This window comes from Python bivittatus, unplaced genomic scaffold (genome assembly GCF_059951505.1).
Source record: "Python bivittatus isolate LINGU-HERP-01145 unplaced genomic scaffold, Pbiv_v1 ctg000310_np1212, whole genome shotgun sequence".
NCBI classification, from domain to species: Eukaryota; Metazoa; Chordata; class Lepidosauria; order Squamata; family Pythonidae; genus Python; species Python bivittatus.
In genome coordinates, this window is record NW_028277054.1 from 8,661,292 (window position 1) to 8,686,190 (window position 24,899).

The 24,899-nt window shown below is 42.0% G+C and overlaps 1 protein-coding gene across 1 annotated transcript; it reads left to right on the forward strand.

The window, feature by feature from the left end:
• The first annotated feature begins 13,491 nt into the window (after nucleotides 1–13,491).
• LOC103058941 (trypsin-like) lies at nucleotides 13,492–23,330 on the forward strand. The gene is made up of 6 exons (XM_025168147.2): nucleotides 13,492–15,560; nucleotides 16,828–16,919; nucleotides 18,199–18,358; nucleotides 20,318–20,571; nucleotides 21,305–21,441; nucleotides 23,046–23,330. Exons 2-6 carry the CDS (start codon nucleotides 16,865–16,867, stop codon nucleotides 23,196–23,198), a joined length of 759 nt encoding a protein of 252 aa, XP_025023915.1. The 5' UTR covers nucleotides 13,492–15,560; nucleotides 16,828–16,864; the 3' UTR covers nucleotides 23,199–23,330.
• The last annotated feature ends 1,569 nt before the right edge of the window (nucleotides 23,331–24,899 follow it).

Here is a 24,899-nt window from a genome sequence, read left to right on the forward strand (position 1 = left end):
GGGTCAGGGCAATATATGTGAAATCCATATGCGAACATTTCTATAATTATCTCTAGTCAGCCTAGAGAGGAGAACTGAGCAGAGACTGAGGTGACCCCCACGTTGAGAATTGTCTCAGCCATAGAGCTTATTGGATGACTTTGAGAAGGTTATTCTTGGCCTAAGTGAGGGGTTCTCAATCTTTTGGGGCCTCTCCTTTAGGGGTGTCCAAGGGAGGTTCAGGTACATCCCTTGCTGACAAGATTAAGAGGCCATCTTAACAGTCTTTGGCTTAACCAAGTGGTTCTGAAACTTGTGTGAAGCAGTGATCCCCTAAAATAGTATTTTAGCACCCTCCCCCCAATAAAACCTCGCTCTGATAGAGCTCCTTGCTCAAAGCACACTTTGGCAGCAAGCCACATGAAAGCCAGATTTGTAATCCTGAACTTGGCACCAGGGTGGGGTTCTCCGTCAGCAAGCCTTGTGCTCACAGCAATATCTTCTGCAAGCGTCCCAACCCAGTTCTGAGCACCACTCAAGTGACCCAGCCAGAATCCAAGTAGTCTTGCTTAATTTCATGGTAACTGAACTTGCAGAGATTGAGTCTAACGTGGCAGGTGAGACCTTTTCAGTGATGTTCAGCTCTTTGGGGAAAGGGCAGTCTATTGTGAGAAACTCCTGGTAAGAAGGACACTTCATATCTGACCCTTTTAATTCTATCTTAAGGAACTGAGAATGGCATCTGGGCTCCTTCCCCATTTAACTTTGCAACAGGTAGGCTTAGGTGAGAGACACAACCTAAAGCAGTGTTCTTCAAACTTGGCAACTTTAAGATGTGTGGACTTTAGCTCCCAGAATTCCCCAGCCAGCAAGGCTGGCTGGGGAATTCTGGGAATTGAAGTCCACACGTCTTAAAGTTGCCAAGTTTGAAAAACGTAAGAGGACTTTCTCACCCTCATTTGGGGAGAGTTCGTTCAGGTGGAGTTTCTTTGAGTGATTTCAAATGCTTCTTCCCAGGTTTCTTGCCATGTAGGCTGAGCTGCCATTTATGAGATAAGCCCTTAATTGATTCTCCTGCCATCTCTTGACTTTATATTCTGCTCTCTCTTCCATTCCTTTCCCAGCCTCCTCACCATCTCACAAAAATCATCTAGTCCAGTTTAATAATACCGTTCATTTAGAAGTCTACAAAGTTAGAAAATCCATTCCTGAAGCTGAGTTCATCCGCCTGCCCTTTTTCTTGCCCCAAACTCCCAGTCACTTCCTCTCCAGCTTTTCGGCAGGTGATATACTAGCCTTTCAGATTCACTTTTTCCTCCCTTGAAATTCTGTTTGTGACATGTTAGGTGTAAAGGAGCCTCAGTGTGCCAGCTGCTGGAGAAAAACCAGCTGTGTCTGTAGGACGTTGGGCCCACATTTCCTGGCCCGCACAATCTGCTAAATCAAAAGTCAGCTGACAAATTGTGGCTGTGGTGTGTGAATGCAGTTTGCATATTGCCGGTTACCGGCCCCTTTACCGAAGCAAAAAAGGCAGGCTGCTTCCGTCCCATTAGGAAGATTGTAGTAATAACAATGGCACATCCAGAGAGTGAGAGTGACGCAAGAGGCCAGATGTGTGATTCTGTTGGAACATGCCCTTGGAAATCAAATTGTAATGGAATGTGGGAATGACCTTGGGAGATGGGGAGGGGGGAAGAGATGCAGCCTAGGGAACAATCAGATAAAAGAGGACATAGCCCGCAGCTACATAATGGGCAGAGAAAGAAACTCAGAAAGGACCCTCCTTAACTTATCAGGCTGCAAAAAGAGACGGCGGGAGATTTGTAATTTCAGACTTGCAAGATTCTGTTAACGTAGCCTTACAATGAAGTAGAAATAGCTCATCCGGTCGTGTTTCCTGTCTGGTCGACTTGGGAAGGCTGACACAAATGGAAGGGCCAACAACCTTGCACCGAGGAATTCTTGTTGCGCTGAAGAAACCTCCCTTGACCTGTTGTCCTCCAGAAGGATTGGACTGCGAGCGCCATCGTCTCTAGTGTGAGCCTTGAAGGGCTTTGGGTTGCATTTCTATCAGATCCTAATGACTGCTCCTTATGGCACATGCACTCTGCTTTTGTTAGAAGTTTAGTATAAAAGAGGAACAGAGTTGGCTGACTGGTCTTTCAGGTTACAAGGAGAGCCCAGCTTTTGCGTGGGAGAGAAATGACAGCAGAAGGTGGAAAAATTGCTTCCTTGCTGCGGGGATTACAGGGGTGAGTGCAGGAAGATTGCGCTGCCAGACTTTGGATATAGCTATAAGAAATTTCTGGCAGACTTCAAAGTTGGTTTGCGCAAGCTGAAATGCAACTTGTAGTTCTTCCTACCCAACTGCACCTTAACTTAGCAAATGTGGCTAGTTTGAGACCTTAGAGAACCTAGTCAGTGGCAGATTCACACAGCATGCAAAATCCAGCAGACGGTGCCCAAACTTAGCTAACGTAGCTTGTAGCTCATGGGTTATGCTTTAAAATAGTGTGTGGACCTGTCCAAGGAGGCCTAGTGCTTAACCGTGCGAACACACCTCTGGGCTGATACAATGGGATTTTTCTGCTTCCAATAGAGAGAAAATAGCTTTAAGCAGCAGCATGCTTTTGATTTAAAATTAAAAAGAAAGTTTGTCCAAAGACCTGCTGATCAAAAAAGTAGGAAAGTGGCAGGGGAGAGGAAAACAACTAGGTTCAGAACCTAAGATTTGTGTATCTATTTCACTATGAACACCAAGACAATGGCTTTCTTGCCTGCCTCTTTAACCAGGATGCTCCCTATGGCAAAACTAAATGTGTTCCCCTCCCCCTTGTGGCAGCACCTGAAATACCATCTAGCAAGTTATTGCCCTTGAGTGTTGCAAAATCAACTGCAATGAACATGGTCCAATGACAAAGTCATGGAAATAGGGGGTGATTAAATCCAGAGATTGCTGGTGGGGCTTTTAATGTTTTGCTAAATCAAATTACAGGTAGTCTTTGCTTAGCGACCACAATTGGGACTGACAACCAATTGCTATGTGGCATAGTTGCTAAGTGAAAAATCACACAACGGGCTTATGACCCCATTTGGTCATTAAATGAGACACCATGTGACCACAACTTGCAATTTTACTTCCACATTCTCCATTAACTCTGCTTGTCAGAAGCCAGTTGTGAAGCACACAAATGGTGATCCTGGGACCGCAGGATGCTGTGATGGTCGTAAATGTGAGGATTGGTTGCAAAGCTGTTTTTTAACTCCATTGCAACTTTGAATGGTTGTTAAATGAGGCAGTCGCTAAGTGAGGACTACTGTTATGTACATATAGCAAACAGAACTTTTCTTTGGGCAGGAGTCTTAAACAAAAAGTCATCAAGAGTACATCAGTTACACTGTTGCTTCTGAAAACTTTGATGGAGAGATGAAGTGCTTCCTGATTTCAACATTTACCCTCCAGATAAACTAAATCCAAGGCTCACTTTCCTGGGTTTACTTGCAGGACATGGCTCTTAGTTACAGTGCCCAGCTTAAGTATAGGAATGCCTCCCTGAAACTCATCAATGATAGCATGCACAATTATGAATCTATTTCTTATGTCAACCCCAACAATGTAAGTCTTGTCAAGTAGAACTGAGATTCTTTATCCAAGAAGTGTGTGTAGCAGAGAAGCCACACTCATCAGGGTTCCCCTACCTTCAGGGTCACCCCATCCTTTAGGCACCATGAAGCAGCTGCTTGTAATGGCAGATGTTGGGGTGGGCAGAGAGGCAATGAAGCATTGGAGGATAGAGCTGCCTGTGGCCATATGGACCATCTGCACAAGACAGGTCTTCAGGCTGGTGTGCCAGAGTAAGAGTCAAAGACCAATTGGCGTATAAGGGACAGGTACAACTTAGCTTTCATGTCCAGCGACTTCTCAGTGCCATGGGCTATCTCTGTCCATCTTACATGGTAGCGCTTCCCTGCTACAACTTCTGACTTTGTTTCCAGTAATGACCTAGGCAGAGAATTGCTTGAAGAAGTGGAATGTTTATAATGATTCCCAGTATCATTATACATTATATCAGCACTGGCGTTTCTGTTGCAACAGTCACACTGGCTGGCTAGCTGTAATGGTATGTGGGAATGACTTTAGGAGACAGGAGGAAGAGCTGCAGACTGGACAACCATCATGTAAAAGATGTCTCCGTCCACAGAAGGAGAGGGAGGCATGGGAAGCGTTTCAGAAGGGACCCTCTCTAGTTTTCTGGACAGTAAAAGGAGAGAGACAGTTTGGTGTCATGGTTAAGGCACCAGGCTTAGAAACTGGGAGATCGTGAGTTCTAGTCTCGCCTTAGGCATGAAGCCAGCTGGGTGACCTCGGGCCAGTCCCTCTGTCTTAGTCCCAGGAAGGAGGCAATGGCAAGCCACTTCTGAAATCTTGCTAGGAAAACTGCAGGGATTAGTCCAGGCAGTCACTAGGAGTCAAAAACTGGCTCAAAGGCAAACATAAACACTCACAGAAGGAGAGGAGGGGAGAAAGATGTTCAGTCTTGCAAGCTTCTGTTAATGTAACCTCGCAATAAGATAGAGTTAGTACCCATGGTAGTGCTTCGTGTCTGGACTTCTCTCTCTCTCTCTCTCTCTCTCTCTCTCTCTCTCTCTCTCTCATATATATATACCAATGAATTGACAGATGGTTCCAGGAGGTTGTCATATTGCATTTCTGTTTCAGAAATAATTACTTTTCAGAAACAGGAATTTTTCTAGGATGTGCATATTCCTAAAGAAGCATATGCCATTAAAAAGAAGAGTTCATATGATGTGCATCAGCCATCTAAGACTTTTGCAAGGAAATAAAGTCAGCAACCATAAAACCAGGATTGGCTGAATTGAAATTAATAGTTGTCCCTCTGAGGCTTCTTTCCCAACATTAATGCTTTTTTGCACCAAGTGAAAGCTGAAAAATAACAAATTGAAGGGCAAGAATTTAAAAAAGTGCTTATTTTAACACTTGTAAGAATTCTAGAAAATGTGCCAAGCCAGAGATTCTCCCCCATGACTGTCCTTGTTACATTTTTTATTTAAAGCATAATATAATATTAGTCCACAAGATGGCAACATTTGCTTGTCTCATAACAGACTTTTCTGGCACCCATTATAGCTTGAGTAGCAAGGAAAATTGAGCAGGTTCCATGTGTTCTGTGATAGCAAAATGTAGCATCTCTCCCTTGACTGCTTTGGACGAGATAAAGTAAAACCAAACTCCAACCCCTGCAGTGTCCACAGGTAAGGTCAAAAAAGTCAAGATGATGGCTTCAAGCTTGGGGTCACAACAGCCTTCTTTATTTTTTTGACTCCTCTTTCCATGGATACCCCCGCCCCAAACCAAACCAACATCAATATTAAATCTTTAGAGGGAGACAGGTCTGATTAATTCAGAAGGACTTGCTAATGAACAAGCATGCCAGGATTGCAATTTAAGGAAGAACATCCAAAGCATGTTTCCAATCACAGAGGACCTGATGATGGCTCCCTGCTCATGCGTGATTGTGTCTTGTTCTTTAAGACAAGGAGGTCAAGAAAGAATCAAGAAAGAGTTGCCTTCTTTCTGGCAATTTGCTCAGTCCTTCGGCAGGATGGAAAAGATGGCACAGTGTGTCACCAATGACCTCATCGCCTGTTATGGATGCTCTGGTCATTGGTAGCATGCCACAGACAGAGTCTTACGCTATATACTCCACCATCGTCCTAGGATAGGATTAGTAACTACACCTGGGTTAAGACAACTAAACTTTGGCCGCCTTGGCTCAAGAGTTTATTTCACTGAACCCTGGAAATTCATGACTTAAAAAAGTAGACATTGCTTATATAGTTTCCTCTGAATATATCTTGAGGGAGGCTTCTCAAAAATGTAGGCAGCCCCAGCTAGCCCCCTTGAAGCCAGAAGGATTAAATGCATGTTGTGACATCATATTACTTTCTGTATTTGTATTTGTATCACACCCAAGTATATAAGGGGAGCTCATGACATTGCAATGAACTTTTTTTCATTTCGTCCTCTTCCCCCCACCCCGGATGCCTACGCTCAAAAGATCATTCAAAATAGAAGTGACTTTGGAGTCACTCACTACTCCTTGCCTCCCTCTTCTTTGATATTTACACAGACTGCGCTCATCAGAAGCCTACCTGGTGATATATTATGGAATTATTCAGTGTTCAGTACGGTTGGGTTCACACAGGCTAAGCTAAATAGGTAGTCTGTGGTTCAACGTGCTGTGGGAACCAAGCCATTGTTTTAATCTGTCATGTAAACTAGGACACTACATTGAAATATAATTCATTTCAGCATGGCATGCTATGGAAACCCAGTTGGATTTTCTTAACCCAGGTTCACACTTCAACGTATTTTGGGAACTCCACTGATTTGTCACAGTGCATGTGAAAGGATGATATTGCATATGTGTAAATCTTTTGCAACAGTCCCAACATGATTTAAGATGCATAGAAAGCATCTGTCCTTAAGGTACCTCTTGGTCAGACTCGCTAGCAACTAAGGCAGAATCACGGGAGGAAAGGTCACACACCCCTCCCCAGCAACATTATAACAGGTAGGAGGAGTTAGAATCAGTCAAGACAAACAATTTCAGGACATTGGACAGCGCACTGTGGGAAAGGCTAGAAGAATTTTGAATGCAAAATGAAAAGGAAGACAGGAATGTATCAAAAGGAAAAAATATATAATTGGAGTGGGAGAGGGAATTAAGGCAGTTTGACCATAAATCAAAATAAGTGCAGCTTATTTTGACCAAAGGACAAAGAGATTGTTTTATGATGTGGTTGGACTCCCAACGGACAGACGTTTTCTCTGCCATGGGCCAAACTCTGGAAAAATGTGTGCTGGGGGTTTTCAACATGGTTTATTCTGTGGAAAGTACCCACCAGATAGCACTTGGATTATCACCAATGGTATCTGCATCTCCTTGGCATTTTTTGCAACATTTCAAATGGTTTGGGCTCTTCAGTGAGCCATCATACAATCCCTACATGTGAGTTTTCCCAGGGAGTGGAAGAGAGGTGCTAGCAGGAGGGCAAAAGCCAAGCCAGACATCCTGAGAGACAGCCCGTAGTAACTATGCTTGTACAGGTGCAGGATGCACTGCTCAAGCAGGTGTTTTGGAAGCAGCAAAGCATACACACAACTCTGAGTAGCGTATACACAGAGAAATTATTTTGCTTAAGAAGACTGTGCAACAATTTCATTTGATCTCCAAAATTCAGGTGGATGTGGCATCTGAAAACCTTCCAGGATGGTGCAGCTGTCCTCCACAGTTGTCACATGTTCCTGGGGAAAGACACACATGCTTTATGGTATTACAAACAGATGCTACATTCACCCTCCTGCACATTCCAACATGCTTTTTGGAGATTGAATCATAGTACTGCTCAGCCCTATTGTTGAAATCTTGTCCATCTTTATTCAGAAGTAAATCCCACTGAATTATGTAACTAACTGTAACTAAACCATATTTAGTTTAGCCTGTCTCCCATATTATCTGCCTGATGATATGACTGGTTTGATCTGGCAGGATTGGTGCACTCCGGGCTCCATCGATTAAACCAGGGTTTCACAACCTTATCAACTTTCAGATATGTGGACTTCAACTCCCAGAATTCCCCAGCCTCCTGGAATTCTGGGAGTTGAAGTCCACACATCTTCCAGCTGCCAAGGTTGAGAAACACTGTGATATGGGAAGCAGGGAAGTCACAATCTCTGCATTCAGCATGGGGTGCTACAGGTGACACAGACAGGCAGATCTTGAATTGTTGGGTGAAACCAGCTTCCAGAATGAGTCTGTTGCTGGAGGCATATGTTCTGCTTATTTCCTAAGAATCATAGTTATGCCTGTTAGGGTATCTCATCTTTCCATGCCCAGAAATGAATTACTATGCTGACACTGCTTGGAGCAAATCGCAGGACATCTGAGAGTATCTGAGCAAAAATGCAGAATGTTTGCTTTGTTCCTTCAAGGCTAGATGGGCAATCAGGCAGAAATGTGGTTGTGTTTTTCGTCTTCCGCTTCCTCCATTTTAGCAAAAATGGAAGGACGGCTGCCACTATAACATGCATGGTGGTTTTTTAATTCTGGAAAACTCTCTTCCCACCAGGGCAATAGCTGATCCTATAAGAAAGAGGATTTCTGGAATTTTGTTCCAACCTTCTCACAGGAGCATGTTTGGAAAGAATCCAGATTTCCTTTTAATCCTCTTCCTGGAGATCCATGGGATATGGAGGGAGGAAGGAAAGGATGACATGTGCACCATGATAACATCATGCAAATGACACGACTTGCATTCTTGCATCAGAAATCAGGGTGTGATTGTCACCAACTGCCTATGGCCCTCTTTGGTTGACCTCTTTCTGGGTATGCTAATTGCAGCGAAGGTGGCAAGACAGTTCTTCCTGGCTCCATCACAATTGATTATGTGAAGGGCAGTGTCTACAAAAGGAAACCCTGCCTATTTGCAAATGAGCGTCTGGCCATGCAGCTCCTTCCTTCATGCAAGGTGTTCATTGCCAGAGTTGCTTTAATTTGGACCCCTGCACTGAGCGAGGAATGGAGCCAGTACCCTTGATTGCCCCTTCCAACTCAAGAATTCTGTCTTTATATACGTAAAGAGGTTTCTCTTGTCAATCTCTACTGGAATACATCCAGTAAAGGGAGCTTTATGTTATATTGAAACTTGGTTTATTTATTTGTTTCATTAAATTTATTATAGCCCCCCGCCCCAGTGTACAATGTTTCATTTGGGATTGCTCTTACTGTTAGGACGTTTTTTCTAACATTCATTCAGAACTTTCCTGTAACTTAAATTTTAAGTCTGGAATGGGAAAAAACTGTCTCCTGTGTTACATCCTTTCCATTATTTACCACTATCCTGTCCAATGGCATCTGCAGGGGGCGGGGGTGTCAAAAAAGTCAATATAGCAGTCTTGACAGTGTGATTTAAGTTCCACATTTTGTACACATGTGGGACATGAATGCACAAGATAAAAAACGAGCAGTGCTTTGATGGCACTGCCATGGCCACCAACCTGGACTTTTTGACTGCTCCTGCAAAGGTTGCTGACTCTATTTCCACTCAGTCTCCTTTGCGCGAGGCTAAACATTCCCAGAGCTACAGATTCACAGGACTTCGTGTCTTAGGCCTCTGTTCATCAGGGTTGCCTTGTTCCAATTTACTTAAAACCGTCTTCAAATGTAGGGTCCAGAACTGGACGTGATATGGAAGAATAATTCTCATGACCCACTAGGTTTGCTTTTTGGAAAAAGAGAGCAGTTTCATTAAAAAAAAAAGATTAATAGAAGAGTTCATCCACAATTTTAAAGGAAAGAGTGGACCGTATTAGCAAAAAGTATGCTTACTTAGCATTTTCATGACTCTCTTTTGAAAACTTTGGAAGGATCACTGACTGCTGCTGGAGATATATTCTTTGCAAGCTTTATGTGTAAAGCAAAGGAAAGCTGAGGTAAGTTTCACTTAGCGACCACTTCACTTAACTACAGAGTTGCCAGTTCCAATTGTGGTTGCTAAATGAGGACCATCTGTATCTAATATATTATGTCATACATACACATACACTTTCCTTTGCTGTGGCCCCTCCCACTTTATATTTGACCACACTAACTTAGCCATGGTCACACCCACTTTGTGATTCTCAGTGGAGTGAGATCCACAGCCCCCCAAAGTTTTTTGCCCCTCCTTGATTTAAATGAAGCATCTAGAGACAGTTCTAATTGCCCGAACAAATATGTTGTGGAGTATTGTGTAACCTCTTCAGAGCTTTTTAAGAAATGTTTGGGTTTCTGTGGGAGTTTCTTTAGAAACAGGATATCCTAAAGTGGTGACCTAAAGAACCCTGTTGCAACCTTTTCAACTCAGTGTGATTCAAGATGTTTTTTGATGAAACATGAAGAACATTGTCAGAAGCTTACACATGGACATATATCCCTAATTCCTGTAAAGGTAGGTGTTGGGTTACAAACAGCTCTTCCACAATCCATTGAAAGTCAGACTGAACAGGTAAATTAATTAATTTCCTTCTTCTGCCATCCACGGAGAAAGGTCTTTCTTCACTATTTCGCACAAACAGGGAATTCCTTTCACATCTGATGCAGCCATTCAAAAGGGCATTTCTAAGAACCCTGGATACTATAGCTAACCCATGTATTTGGTTTTTTTTTAATTCACCAATCTTAATTAACTAAAGCAGTTTTATTCAACCTGGTAGTCTTCCAGTATGTTGGGGCTTCAATTATTACATTCCCAATCAGCATGGGCTATATTGGCTAAGGAATGCTGGATTTTGAAAAGCCAGCACCTCTAGAGGGCATGGAGTTGAAGAAGGCTGATTTAAAGGAATAGATTCAAAACCATTTTTTTTTTTTGCAGCAAAAACAACTAAGAGGTTTATGGCACCTTAATGACTAGCAGATTTATGGTCACATAATTGAGAATCCCCAAGTGCTGCTGACTAGTTGGTGCTAATAGCTACCCTCTTTATTGCTTTAATATGCAGCTGTGCACACCCTCTATGATTCACTACCAATGTAGCTTTACTTAGGATTGAGATTATACAATCCCCTCCAAGCAAATGCCTTTGGGAGTAGTTCACACAAATACCCAATTTAAGATTGCCCCTTTTCGCCATGGAAGATTATTTCAGTATATGATGACTGGGGCAAGGTTATTATATGCACAGAGGTGGAAAGATTTGACACTACCCGCTATGGAGGAAGGGTTGGTGAAATTGACAGATCTTGCTGAGATGGATAAATGAACTTCTTTGATCAGAGAAAAGACGCCATCTACATTTCTTGGTGACTGGACCTCTTATGGACTTTTTGCATAAAAATGAAAAAAAAATGAACTTGTGATTTATGGCTTGGATGGTTAAATAGGATAGTTTATAGAAAGAAGAGTATGATGATGTCACTTTAGAGAGAGAAGTTAAAATATCACTGTACTTATAACTGCTGTGAAGAATATCGGAAGCCACTTCTTTGTAGCTTTTTACTTTCTTTTCTGTTTTTCTTAAACTTTTTTTCTTTTCTTGCACTTTTTGTTTTCTCTTTGATTTCTTCCTTTTTCTTTCTTCCTTCTTCCTTTATATTCATTTGTATTCGTTTTTAACTTCTTTTTTTTTTAAAGTTTCAATAACAATCATTAAAAAAAAAGATTGCCCCTTTTCACCCAGAATGGATGTTGCAAGCCTGGGATATCCATCCTAGGTCAAACAGCACATGACAGTCTCCTCCAGGACACTGTCTTTACAGGAAAATGTTCAAGTCTGGTCTGTGATGTGTCATGCATTGCAAAAAAGGAGATCCAGAAAAACTAAAGCATGGCTGGAGAGCAGCTTTGATATGGGTTGAGGGCTAGTGGGCCCAGAGTAGACTGCATATGTATATGTTCATATATATTCATTTGTTTGGATGTGTATAAACTTATATATCGATATTTACACACATACTCAACTCCCGCTATCAGATCCTAAACAGACTTATGGGATGTGTATTACGTTTTATTTCCTCCTTTCCTGCAATACTTCTGCCCATCATTGATACTCTTCTCCTCATGATATTATTTGTCTATCCATAATCAGCAGTCCAGTAGGCTCTTAGAAGAAACCAAGCATGCTCCAAAGCAGCAAAAAATCAGGGGGAGTCTGGTAGGACCTTTCCCATCTAACCAATTGTATTAAAAGGCATCAGCCTGATTTTAGTCACTCTGTGCCTCTGATGAAGTGAGCTGCGGCTCACGAAAGCATAGGACTTTGAATAACATTTGTTAATCAGAAAAGGTGCTACCAGATTCCTCCTGATTTTTTATTTATTTATTTATTTATTTGCCACCATAAACTAACGTGGCTCTCCTCCAACAATATCCAAAGCAGGAGCATCCGTGGGTTGAAAATCAACCTCAGAAATCTAAAGGTTAAAACCCAAATGGAGTGCTTTAAACACCACCACCACCACAGTATGGTGTGCATCATGAGGGAGAGGCCTACTTGTCTCATATGGTATGTCACCAATAATGTCCCCTCCATTGTTCACAGCAGGATTTCTTGGTTTAGCAAGGAGAGAATTGTACTTTCTGAAACAGCTAGAGTTAGTAGTTCTAGAGACAGGGAAATTCTGTTGTCACAGAAGACTTCGGTGGTGCTCTCAAAAAATATCCCCTCATCTCCTCCAGACCTTTTACTCTTTTTCTGAGCAGGTATGCATATTTCCAACAAAGCATGGCAGGGAGACACCGAACAATCATGGAAAAGCCCATGATGGGTTTCTTGCTTCTTTGATTTTGTTATAGCCATGTTATAGCCATTTTGGGCTTGTTTACAGAGACTATTTTGTTTAACCCAGTATTTCCCTTTTTTAAAATATAACTTTTATTGAAGATTTTTACAAAGATAAAAGATAAGACATAAAAGTATATAAAGAAAAGTTAGAAAAAAGATAAAAGAAAAAGGGCAGAAAGCAATCAGAGAAAGAAAAGGAACAAAAAAATATTAAAAACTGACTTCCGATCTTCTTTGCAGAATTATTATCCCTCCTCTCTCTTTAAGATTACATTACAGAAATTCCTTCTATCCCCTATTCAACCCTTTTTTCAATCAGCAAACCCAGAAATCACCATTTCACTTTTTACCATTGTCAACGAAAAGCCCATAAAAGGTTGCCAGCCTTTTGTAAAAGTATTTATGGTTTTATCCCTGACCAGACAGGTTAGTTTTGCCATTTCTGCTAATTTCGCCTTCTTTACAATCCATTCCTCCATTATGGGGATTTCTTATATTTTTTATTAAGAATTTTGATTATAATAGTACACTCTAATACAAACTAAACTTAAAGAGAAGAGAAAGAAAGAGTAAAAGGTGCAAGGAAAAAGAAAGAAAGAAGAAAGAGAAAAGTAAGAAAAAAGTAAGAATATAATAAAGAGAAAATAAATATATAAAGAAGTGGCTTCCAGCCTTCAGCACAAGTATAAACAAATTTCGTGACTCTTTGCCCCTTCTAGGGGCAATTACAAACAATGATCTCTTCATCCCATATTCCATCTCTTATCTATAGACAAATTCATAAAATATCATCTGCTTTCAGCAAAAAGTTCAGAAGTAACAACATATCTTGTTTTAAGCTTGATCAAATATATCAATGTATCGTCGAAGGCTTTCACAGCCGGAATACGATGGGTGATGTGGGTCTTCCGGGCTGTGTGGCCGTGTTCTGGAAGTTTTGGTTCCTAACGTTTCGCCAGCATCTGTGACTGGACAGAGAGAACTGCCCTTGTCTGTGCTCCTGTCCTCTGAAGATGCTGGTCACAGATGCTGGTGAAATGTTAGGAACCAAAACTTCCATAACACCGCCACACAGCCCAGAAGACCCACATCAGCCAACTATACCAACTTTATATTCCTTCTTCTAACAGTCTTAATAGCTTAGAACTAGCTAATGAGGAATTTCTGAAAGTGATTAGCAAGTGAGGTTAGAGAACGTAGTATCCTTTAAATGGCGCTGACCGCCATTGTGAACAAGATTATTGCTAATAAGTTTTAGCACTGTTTTAAGCTTACTCTGTTTTCTTTTCAGATTGTATCAATCTTTCATATTTTACTAAGATTAAGCTTATTTGTGTCTGGAATTTTTGCTGTGGTTGATTTTTTATAGGGACGGACGAATCTCCCAAGTGGACTTTTGTTCAGTTTCTTGTTTTTTAACCACTTTGGTGCATCGCTTTATGGGTTAAAATACATATAAAAATACCTACACGTTTATGCTAAATCCTTTCAATGTAGGCATGTTTGTATGCATGCTTTTGTATTACATACATTTTTGTAAGTAGGCTATCCCCATACAAGCATTTTCATTTGCTATTCAGGAACACACGTGCTTTTGTGGGCTGCGTCCACCTAGTGTTCACTTTTTGGCACACACAGATTGGAAAGCCATACCATGACATTTGGAGAAGCACAACTACAGAAGTACAAATGTTTTTCAAAGTGCATGTTGTTTCAGGAAATGAGACATAAATTAAGTTCAGAGTCAAATGCAAACTGAATGAACTTCTGTCCCCTCCTCATCTTTATGTATGGACCATAATTAAGTATCACTACTGGTGCCAATTTGGGCAGAGACAGTAGTACAGAAGCGCCAGGGGCAACTGAGTAAAGGTATGAATGCAGCCAAAAAAATGACACCTGCATTGTGCTGCCAAAGGCAACCAATTCACCTTAGCTCATAAAAAGGCCAGCTGTGTTCCCAAACCACATTGGAACGATCTGCAGCAAAATTAACCTGCAACTGGAGCGAATGATTCAGACAGCTTGTGCAAGGGAGAACAAGTGTTCAGGAATAGGTGGAGAGATTTATGTGATTTGGCATTCAATATGGCAAATTTTAGGGGACCTCTTCCTCCTCCTCTCACAATCACCTGTTAAATCATCAGGAAGGTATTCAGCCTGAACAATGGATTTGGTCCTAGTCACTAAGAGAGATGTTAAGGCGGGGTGTTAAGAAGCACTTCCTGATTAATCCAAGCTTGGCTAATCTAAGGCAGGATTCAAAATAAAAGCTAGAAGGGGACTGGAAGGCAATACACTGAATGACCACATCTTGGGGGTAAGGACTGTCTATACTTCTATGCTGCCTTTCTAATGGCTTTCAAGGTCTATACAAATGTATTGTTCAAGATGTGTTTTCCAGGAGCATCGCTTGGAGGATCACTGCTGGAGGCGGAGGGAGTTGGTTGTCAGGAAATCTCAGCATTGACAGCTGCTAATGGGATCATTTTGTTCCAGTAAATTATCTGGGATATTCACAGCTTTGATTTATGGAACTAGACAGATGTGGGACAGATGTACATGGCCACCTCTAGCCAAGGAGGAGGTCTCTGAAGCCTAACTTATTTGGGGGTGGCCTCCAGCAGACCAAAACAGACACATATTTCTGTTTTCTTCTTGCACTCTGCGGATTATAAATATTTCTCAGCCACTTGGTCTGCTGGACCAAGGAGGTCCAGATGGCTTCCTTGCAGTTCGGTCTTTTCAAAATAATTCATAGGCTGAGAACAGCCTGTACATTCAACCTGGCAGGGAAATCCTTGCCAGGATGAATGTGAATATGTGCATTTTCCATGCTGCACGGGTTGTTGATATATCCATTCAGATGCTTTTGATCAGAGCTGGGCAACCTTCAGGGGCTGATGGCTGCCAATCACTTTGGGGAAGGAGCAGGTGAATACATGGCGGTTATACAGCAGTGCTTGGACTTTCTGTTTCCATCCTAGATTTGGGGGAGGGCGTATCTTTGTTTCTGCTAAAGCAATCCTGTTCTAACCCTATATTTAAAGGTTACACTTTTAATTTGTTCCCCACCTCAACATGGCAGGAACCCCACACTGCTGCTTTGGGGCAATAATGGATGAAGGGGCTCTGAGGATTGCAACAAAAAGGGACTGTAGGGGCTGCCTACAGCCTTGAAACCCCAGGTGGCCTATTCTGGGAAGTCCTTCTAATTCTAAAAGCTAACTTGGTGGGTGTAATTCTACGTCACTCATAATCAAGCTTCTTAATAGTAGCCAAGAACTTTGTGCTTTTCACAAAGTCTCATTAACTGGGTTTGTTGCAAAGAAAAAAAAGGGTTAAGTTATACCAGGTTTTTGAAAATTAAGTATGTGTTTACTTTAGCCCTCCTTTTATCAGTAAGTACATCAGGTTTTGTAATGGTATGTGGAAAAGACTTTGGGAGAGTGGGCCAAGAGACACTGCCAGAACAGTCAGATAAGAGACAGCATAGCCTGCAGCTGGATAGTGGGCGTAGCAAGAAGCTTCCTAGTTTTGGGGCTGTAAAGGGGATGTGGGGAAGAGAAGTACTTTCAGACTTGCAAGATTCTGTTAATGTAGCTTTACAATAAAGTAGAATTAGCCCATCTGGTCATATTTCCTGTCTGGTCTACCTAGTAAGGATGACATCAATCTTGCAAGTCTGAAAGTAAATTCTCCCCCCCGACTCCTTTACAGCTGGAGAAACTAGGGAGGGTTTCTTTTGAGCCTCTTGTCCCACCCACCCAGCATCTATCCAGCTGTGGGCTACGCTGTCTCTCATCTGACCGTTCCCTTGGCAGCATCTCTTGGCCCAGTCTCCCAAGGTTTTTTCCCACATACTATTACAGGGTCTTCCTTGATGCCTTTGATCCTCTTTCCAACTCTCTCTTGATTTAAGGATTAATGGCGAGCCATTAGTACATGGGAATGGAATGTCCATATGCTCTCGTTCTGCAATGTTTTGCAAAAATCCCTGCTCATTTCCAGGCTCAAGGAATCCCATGACATTTCCTGGGTAAAAATCAGAACAAATTAGTGAACTGAACAGGAGATTCTGACTTCTGTCTACAAGTTAGTTGTTCTAAAGTTTTGCAGAAGACAGTGGCAAAATAAGATAGCAACATGCTGGATTGTATCATGTGAGACTGCTAGAGCATTTGGGTGCGCATCATGTTTTTCAGTGTTTTGCAACACTACGGGAATTATTTTTTATATTTCAGAAAAATAAACAATAAGGCTGCTGTCTGCAATCTGAAATGTTAAGAGAATAACATCCTACCATCTTGGTTTACCAGATCATTCAGTGTAATGGGCCTTTGATTTTACAGGAAAAGTAAAATAATAGATTTTGAAATGGCTTTTAGGTCATCCCATACACATTACCTTACCCTCTAATTCTCCCCTTTCCCCCATTGTTTCAATGCTGGAGTAGTTAGAGCAAAAGAATGATTTCTGTATATTCTTCTTTCCAACAGATCTTATTCCTAGAAACAATTATTATTGTTAATAAACATGTCACATCCTTTCTTCATCTTAGTGGCTGCCATTTTGTTCATGGCATCTTCAGGTAAGATCTTGGGTGGAACATAGAAACGTACATGCTTTTTCTTTAGATACAGTGAATGAATTTGAATGTGAGTTGGTGGTGGTGGGGTGAATCCAGGGTCAATCCAAGTATACACACACAGCAAAAATATAAGCCTCTTGAATTGCACTACATGCAAGGCCAGGCAAGTTGTTATAGCATTCCACAAATGCCTCTCTCCCATTTTTCAGAAATGCAAACACAATAAAAACAAATATAATTGTGGTGGTGACCCTTTTAGGCAGAGGGGTGGGGAGTTAAGGAGCAACTGCAGGTCCCTTTCATCATACTTGGCATTCCTGTTGGAGGGAAGGGCTCAGTTCTCTGCAAAAAAGATGAGATGCTTCCAAAAATGAGGAAGCAGGAAGCACTCTGCCCACTTCTGAAAACTGGGGTGAGTTAAGTGTGCTGGTTCAAGGCCAAGTGACACTGAAGGCTGGGAGGACTTTTTTAAGACTGAATGGAGAAGTCCTGCAGCAGTTTCCTTTGCCTTGCTGTCTTTTGTGTTTCCTCTCTGCTGTCAGAACACACATGTACACCCTTCCTCCCTCATTAGCGCATCCTTTAAGTTCAGCAAGCACTGAGTCGGAAGATACTCATTCCTTGCTGATGAGGCTTACTCTCAAGGATGATGGTATTTTCTCTTCACCACAGGTAGCCCTGGACTTATGACCAGAATTGGGATTGGAACTTCTGTTGTTAAGTAGTGTGGTTGTTAAGTGAGTCACACCTGATTTTACGACCTTTTTTGCTGCAGTCATTAAGCGAATATGGCTCCCCTCATTGACTTTGCTTGTTGGAAGCCCCCTGGGAAGGTCACAAATGGCGATCATGTGACCCAGGACCCTACAACCATCATAAATACATGCTGGTTGCCAAGAGCCCGAATTTTGATCACATGACTGCAAGGATGCTGTGATGGTCATAGGTGTGAGGACCAGTTGTAAATCACTTTTTTCAGCACCATTGTAACTTAAAATGGTCGTTAAACAAATGGATGTAAGTTGAGGACTACCTGTAATAGCAACTAGATGAGGTCTTTACCTAGGAACAGTTCACACTTGCACAGGTGGTCCTTCATCTGAATGCTCTGTGGGGATCAAAAGAGAAACCACTCCTGGGCTCCTTCTCTGTTTTTTCTTGGATCACCCTTTCATAGAACTAGGTTCTTTGATTTCTGGGCTTTAATACATCTTACAATTCTTCTGGGATTCTTTCTTCCTTTGTTTGTGGTCTATTCTTTATTATGCTCTTATTTCAGCCGCCGCAGCAGAAGGAGAAAGGATCCTGGGTGGCAAGCCATGTGTGGCCAATTCTCAGCCATGGCAGGCTGCACTCTTCTCAGGATTCAGACTGATCTGTGGGGGGACTCTGATTCACCCATCCTGGGTGCTCAGTGCTGCCCACTGCAGGAAGCCATGGTAAGTGCAAACGAACAGGGACAGGGCAAAGGATTTTGGTTGTGCTGTTCATTTTAACAAGGATATGATGAGATCACAAATGGAAGAAAAGTTGAAGGAATGGAAAGGGTTTCGCCTGGAGAAAAGATGAGTGAGGACACGATAGCACTTTTCAAATGGCTACATGGGAGAAAGCAAATATTTGTTTTGTCTTGCCTAAGAGGGAAGGACTTGGATCTAAAAGGGATAAATGACAAGGGCAGATTATGGGTTAAATCTTAGAAGAACTCCCTTGTGTCAATAAGAGAATTTCATCAATGAAATTAATTGCATAGGGGGATAGATAGCGCTCTGTCACTGAAGGTCTTCAAGTAGAGGCTAGCTACTAGCTATCTGCTGTGGATCTCTTCACGCTGGATTTTCTGCATCAAATAGAAAGTTGGATGAAATGACTCAAGAATCAGCTATATGATTCAGCGGTAATAGGATTAGTAACATAGGCAAAGACATTAAGCTCAAGAACACTCACTGGCTGAATGTACATCCTGATTTATTTATACCTTCTCCCCCTGGGTCTTCTCCAAAGATGTCTGGATTACAATTCCAAGAATTACTGCCCGCATGGCCAGTGAAACTCTAGGAGTGGTTCTTCTAATACAACTGGAGGGCATCAGATTGGAAGGTTATTCTGAGAAAGGAGACATCACACAGTCGTCTCTTCTACACAAATGAAGCAGACTGTGCTGTCTCACTTTTCTTCCTGCAGAAACATATTCTGCATCATATATGGATGTTGCTGTATGACAGAAAGCTGAAAAGTATTTAGTAATCAAGTGTAACTTCTCTCTGATACAGCATTTGAATAATAGGACATGATGATACAAGTTGATTTAAGCTATATTACTCAGTGATAAGATCAGTAAGATGCCTTCATGAATAAATTTACTAAGGATTAGAGATTAGAATTCCACAACAGATTCTTCTAGGAATAATTTGGGTGTTTTGCTCCCCAAAATCCATAATGGAATAAATGCTAGCAGGATCAAAGTTTGCTAGCTTTCATTCCTCCCTGTAAGAAGTTCAGGGCAGATGAACTGCATTTACTTTCATACACAAACAAGGTGGTTGAGAGGTCTTTTCCCTTTTCTTTCAATTTTAAAAAGTCCACGGGTTTGACACCAGCTCTCTGCAGCCTAGAGCCTTTTTTCCCAAGGGTTCCTGGAGTGACTGAGTGACCACATATTGGTCATTCTAGGAAGCACTGGAGAACAGCATAGATGTAGCCTATAAAAATTGCAGGAAGGAGGTCAGTCTTTAAAGATGAAATAAAGTTGGAGGACTTCTCCAGGTTACCTTGAACATTTTTTAAAAAGTAGGCATGACCTATGAGCACTTCAGCCTGGGGTGGTGAATTTAAAAAAAACAACAACCAACCCCCTTAAAATACAGAGGTCTGGATATCTATTTCTAAAATCAGGCAGAGAGGTAAAAGAGGCCTGATTTGCTCTGGTCAACACAATAATCAAGGCACATAGTCTTAAAGGCTGTTGCGATGATGGGAGTGGGTGTTGCTTGGCACTACTTTTAGAAACAGTTTCAAGGCAAATTTTAAAAAGCAATGGGATTTTGTTTCACCTACCTTGATGCATTCATAAAAATACAGCCAATGAGAGCCGGCATACAGTTACTCTGTTGCCAAGAGCTAACGTCACCAACCTATTTTGAAAAGAAATGAGGTGGCTCCTTCATTTTCACGGCCATCCAATGTGAACAAATGAAGGCTTCAGTTTATTTTCTTTAAAGAAATCAGGAAGCAAAATAAATAAAACTTCTTCTTGGAAAACCCTCTAGTTCCTCAATGTCTACCTGCTGGGATGTCTTTAAAGATACAAGGGCAAATCCAGTAAGGGAACAAAAATGACAGCTTTGCTACAGGGTAATTTTCCAGCAACAGAAAGTGATCTTGTCTTGTTCTTCCAGCGCTTTCCCTGTACGTCTTGGAGAGCACCACCTCAAGCGCATAGACTGGTCAGAACAGCTCAAGTTATCATCAAAAGTCATTGTGCATCCCAAATACAACCGACAAACCATGGACAATGATATTATGCTGGTTAAACTGCTGACCCCTGCCACTTTAAATGACAAAGTCAAAGTCCTCGACTTGTCTACCAGCTGTCCAGAACCTGGAACCAAATGCCTCATTTCAGGATGGGGTACAACAAGGAGCCCCCTAGGTACGTTAACAGATAAACTGGGTTCTTATATCATTCTACATCCTGGTTGGCCTAGTGGTCATTTATTGAAGAAACCAGAAAGATTACATTCATACAATGTGCTGAACCAAAAGCAAACAAGAAATACTGTGGCTTAATGGAGGAGTGTGCATGACTTCCAGCAGCTTAGGGCTACATCATGTTTTCTGGAGCAAGTTGAATGAAACAGTGGAGGACAAACATCTGTTCTGGGAGGCAGTCCTAAGTATTATGGCGTGTTCAGGTGTTTAAAGAGACAGCAGAGACATCTGCAATGCTTAAGACACCCATTTTGCCCCTTAAAACTCCAAATAAATTAAAAAAACCTCAAATGTTGACCCCACCCCACTGGTTTTATGTGATTGAAGGCCACAACAGAGACAATGGTTGGGTGCACTTTTCTCCCTCCTGGTTTAGTTTAATGGAAGGGTCTAGCTAAAGAAAAATTCTTTTAAAGCTGAACTAGAACCCCACTTCACAGTTTTGTCTATTCCTCTTTTAAGCCATCAAAGTTAATGGCCATCATATGGCAATGAATTCCACAAGTTAATTACACCCAGGTGAGGAGCACTCCTTTTATCCAGTCTTAAAGCTCTGACTGGTCCATTGCAAAGGACAACTTTAGGTCCCAGTCATAAGAAGAGGGAGAGGAATGCCACTTTGCCTACATTCTCTATCTGCTTTCTCCTTTACTGAACCTTGTGTTCCTTTACAGCCAAATACCCAGATGTGCTGCACTGTGCCAACATCACCATCATCAGTCACAGTGTGTGCCAATCTATGTATTCCAATTATAGAAGTGAAAGTATGGTCTGTGCTGGCAGACTGGAGGGAGGAACAGATACTTGCCAGGTAAGAGGAGTTGGGGCCCATCTAGGCAACCCATTTAATGGGCTTTCCTCTGGTCCAGGAGGAGGGCACCAAAGTATGCCAGCATAATATCCTCAGTCTACATAGCTGGTCTCTACTCTTCCTTGACGATGAGGCCAGTGACTGGTGCAGTTCTAACAATTTATTGCAGGGCAGGTTAAAGTTCAGAAATTGATTGATTTCCCGGGGGCAGGAAAAACACTCCCCCTAAAATAGGCTGGCTCTGGGGAGGAGGTACATTTTTGTAATGGTATGTGGGAAAGACCTTGGGAGATGGGGGGGGAAGAAGTGCTGCCTAGGGAATGGTCAGATAAGAGACAGCATAGCTGGCAGCTGCATAATGGGCGGGGCAAGAGGCTCAGAAGGGGCCCTCCCTAGATTCTCGGGCTGTAAAGGTGAAGCTGAGATCATTGTACTTTCAGATTTGCAAGATTCTGTTAATATAGCTTTACAGTAAAGTAGAATTACCAATAGAAGAGAATCTCTGTAGCTCAGGATTAAACTGTGGAGTCCTTGGGGTTCTCTGAGCTTGGTTCTTTTCTTGCAAATGTTTCATCTTACCTAGCTGGGTAATGAAACATTTGCAAGAAAAGAACCAAGCTCAGAGAACTCCAAGGACTCCAAAGTAGAATTAGCTTATCTGGCCGTGTTTCCTGTCTGGTCTACCTGGTAAGGCTGACAGTTTTGAGAGATGGCTAGAGCAGCCAGTTTAGCCATCTGTCAAAACCTTAAAATAAAATTTGTGCTGTAGCCTTCTTCATGCGGTCTGCCTCTCAGGCTTGTCGAGAAACCCACGTATGGCTTGAAGATCACTCTGCAGGGTCCTGCAATTCCCACAAAGTAGAAGTGCCTGCAGGATCCACCACTTTTGTCACGTGATGAAAGTAGAATTGCACCCTTGCAATGCAAGCGCTGCCTTTTCAACAGCATGATGCACACACAGAAGACGAGGAGCTTGCAATGCGACAAGTGCTACTTTCATAATTTGCCCCCCTTGCCTTCCCAAGGGCACTATTGCTGTAGAGCAACCTGCCCACGGAGGCATCTACATAGGGTGGACAAGCAAGTGCCTGTACCAACATCCTCATGTACATTTTCTCAGATAATCTTGAGGCTGCTTCTCCTCTCTCAATCAAGCAGCACATGGCAACAGTGGGCAGTTGGAGGTGAGGGGCACATCCATCTTCTTGTTCCTTTATGTTCCTAACAATAAACACCAGGAAATAGGTAGGCATACCTTAAAGAGAGACATCGTGGTTCCATGTTGGGGATGGACAGAGGACCAACGCTGGAAAGACCTTGGTTAAGTTCTTCATTCAGCCATGAAGCTTACTGGATGAATTTGGCTTTCTCTTAACCACACCTACCTTAAGAGTTGCTGTGAAAATGTAATGGAGAAGCAAGAGTCATCCATGCTGCCTTATGCTCTTTGGCAGCGGGGGGGCGGGGGGGAGCAAGATATTAGAGAGAAAGAGAGAGAGAACCCACAACACTTTCCTAAGGCCTTGGGCAAATCCATCTCAGCAGTTCTCAGTGCAAAAATGAATCTATAGGAGGACTCATGTTATCTTTTATTTTCTGGACAGGGTGATTCAGGTGGACCCTTGGTCTGCAATGGGAAGCTGCAAGGCATTGTATCCTGGGGTCCCTACATATGTGCACAGCCAAATAAGCCAGGAGTTTACGTTAATGTCTGCAAATACATTGACTGGATCCAAGAGACTATCCAAAATAACTGAGGATCACATGGCAATTCTGAACAAACTCCAAGGGGAGAGGAAACCTACTTCTCTTTTTGGTCAAATTTGCTTTATGTTATTGATGATGCTTTTGACACTCCTCTGGTGCTATTAAAATGTGAAATAATAAAAGCCATGTTTGTTGCCAAGTTTTCTCCAGTCCAAAACTTGACCTCCCCCCCCCCACCATACTAGCTCTCAGAAACTTGAATCTTGCTTTATAGACTTTAGAAGATACCATTTGGTTCATCAAGTCCATTCCCCTTGCAAGATCCCTAATAAAAGCACCACCACCACCCCACATGGCCATCCAGCTTCTGCATGAACATACTCAATAAAGGCGACTCTCTCATTTCTTTGCATAACTGACTCTCTTATCAACCGTTTATACTATTAGGAAGGTTTTTTTAGGAAAACATTCAACTAGAATCTGCCTTCTTGTAATTCATGTCCGGCATCCTGGGGTGAAAAACGGCAGGTCATGGCCTTCGTCTGTGTAATTCTCCTTCAGATACTTGAACAATGCATTTCTCCACAGCTTCATCTTCTCAGGGTTAAATCAAGCCAATTTTCTCAATCAGTCCGTACAGGACTTAACCTTCAATCCTCTGATCATCCTTGTTGCTCTTCTTTGGACTTCTTCCATCTTGTATGATTCCTTCTAAAAAGATGTTCTGAACTTTTAATGAGAAGAGAAGACTGAGCAGGGATTTGATAGCACCCTTCAGATTCCTGAAAGAACATCACATAGAAGAAGGTTAAGACCTATTCTTCATTGTTCCAGAGTATGGGACATGAAATAATGGATTTAAATTACAGAAAGACAGATTCTGATGAATATCAGAAGAAACTTCCTAACAGTAAGAGCCATTCATCAATGGAACTGATGACCAAGAGAAGTAGTAGACTTCCATTCACTAGATACATTGAAGTAAAGGTCAGACAGCCATGCATCAAGGATGATTTGACTGAGATTCCTCCAATGTGTAGCAGGTAGAACTCCATGACCTCAGTGCCCTTTTCCATCTATATAATTCTATGATTTAGTCATGTCAAAAATGAAGCAGATGTCTTTTGTTGCCATGGTGTGCACCTTTCTATAGGTAGTTGACATGCAACTCTCATCATCCTTTCCCATTGTAACCATAATGGTTACATTCATACTATGGTTGAACACAGAGGTATACAACTCCCATCAGTTGGAGAACAAGTACAGGCTTTGTTTTGGATTAGGAGCCAGGAGCATTAAGGGACAAGGAGGGGGCTCCCCCAATGACGTAAGCTAAACTATTCTGTAAGAACCCCAGCCAGAATGTTTAACCAATTCATCATCCACAGTCCACATTTGATGAGATAAAAGAACACGTGAAGCAATGTCCCTTTAAAGGGAAAAGTTGGTTTTTCAAATCACCTGCTCTAAAGCTTTAAAGGAAACATTTTTTGCACAACTCTTTCCCTTGTCAGCTCACAGTTCTTGCCAGGACAAAAAGTCCTGCTAAGCTTCTCACAATACTTTTGACTTAGTCTTGGGGAATCTCATGCTGTATAGCTCTTTGTCTAGAGCAGTAAATCACCAAACATATGCATTAATAACCTCCTGTCACACTGTTAAATGTCAACACTCCAAATTATAGCTTCTGTAGATGAGATAATGTATTGTTATGGGTGATTTACAACTTTGCTATGAAGGAAAAAGGACTG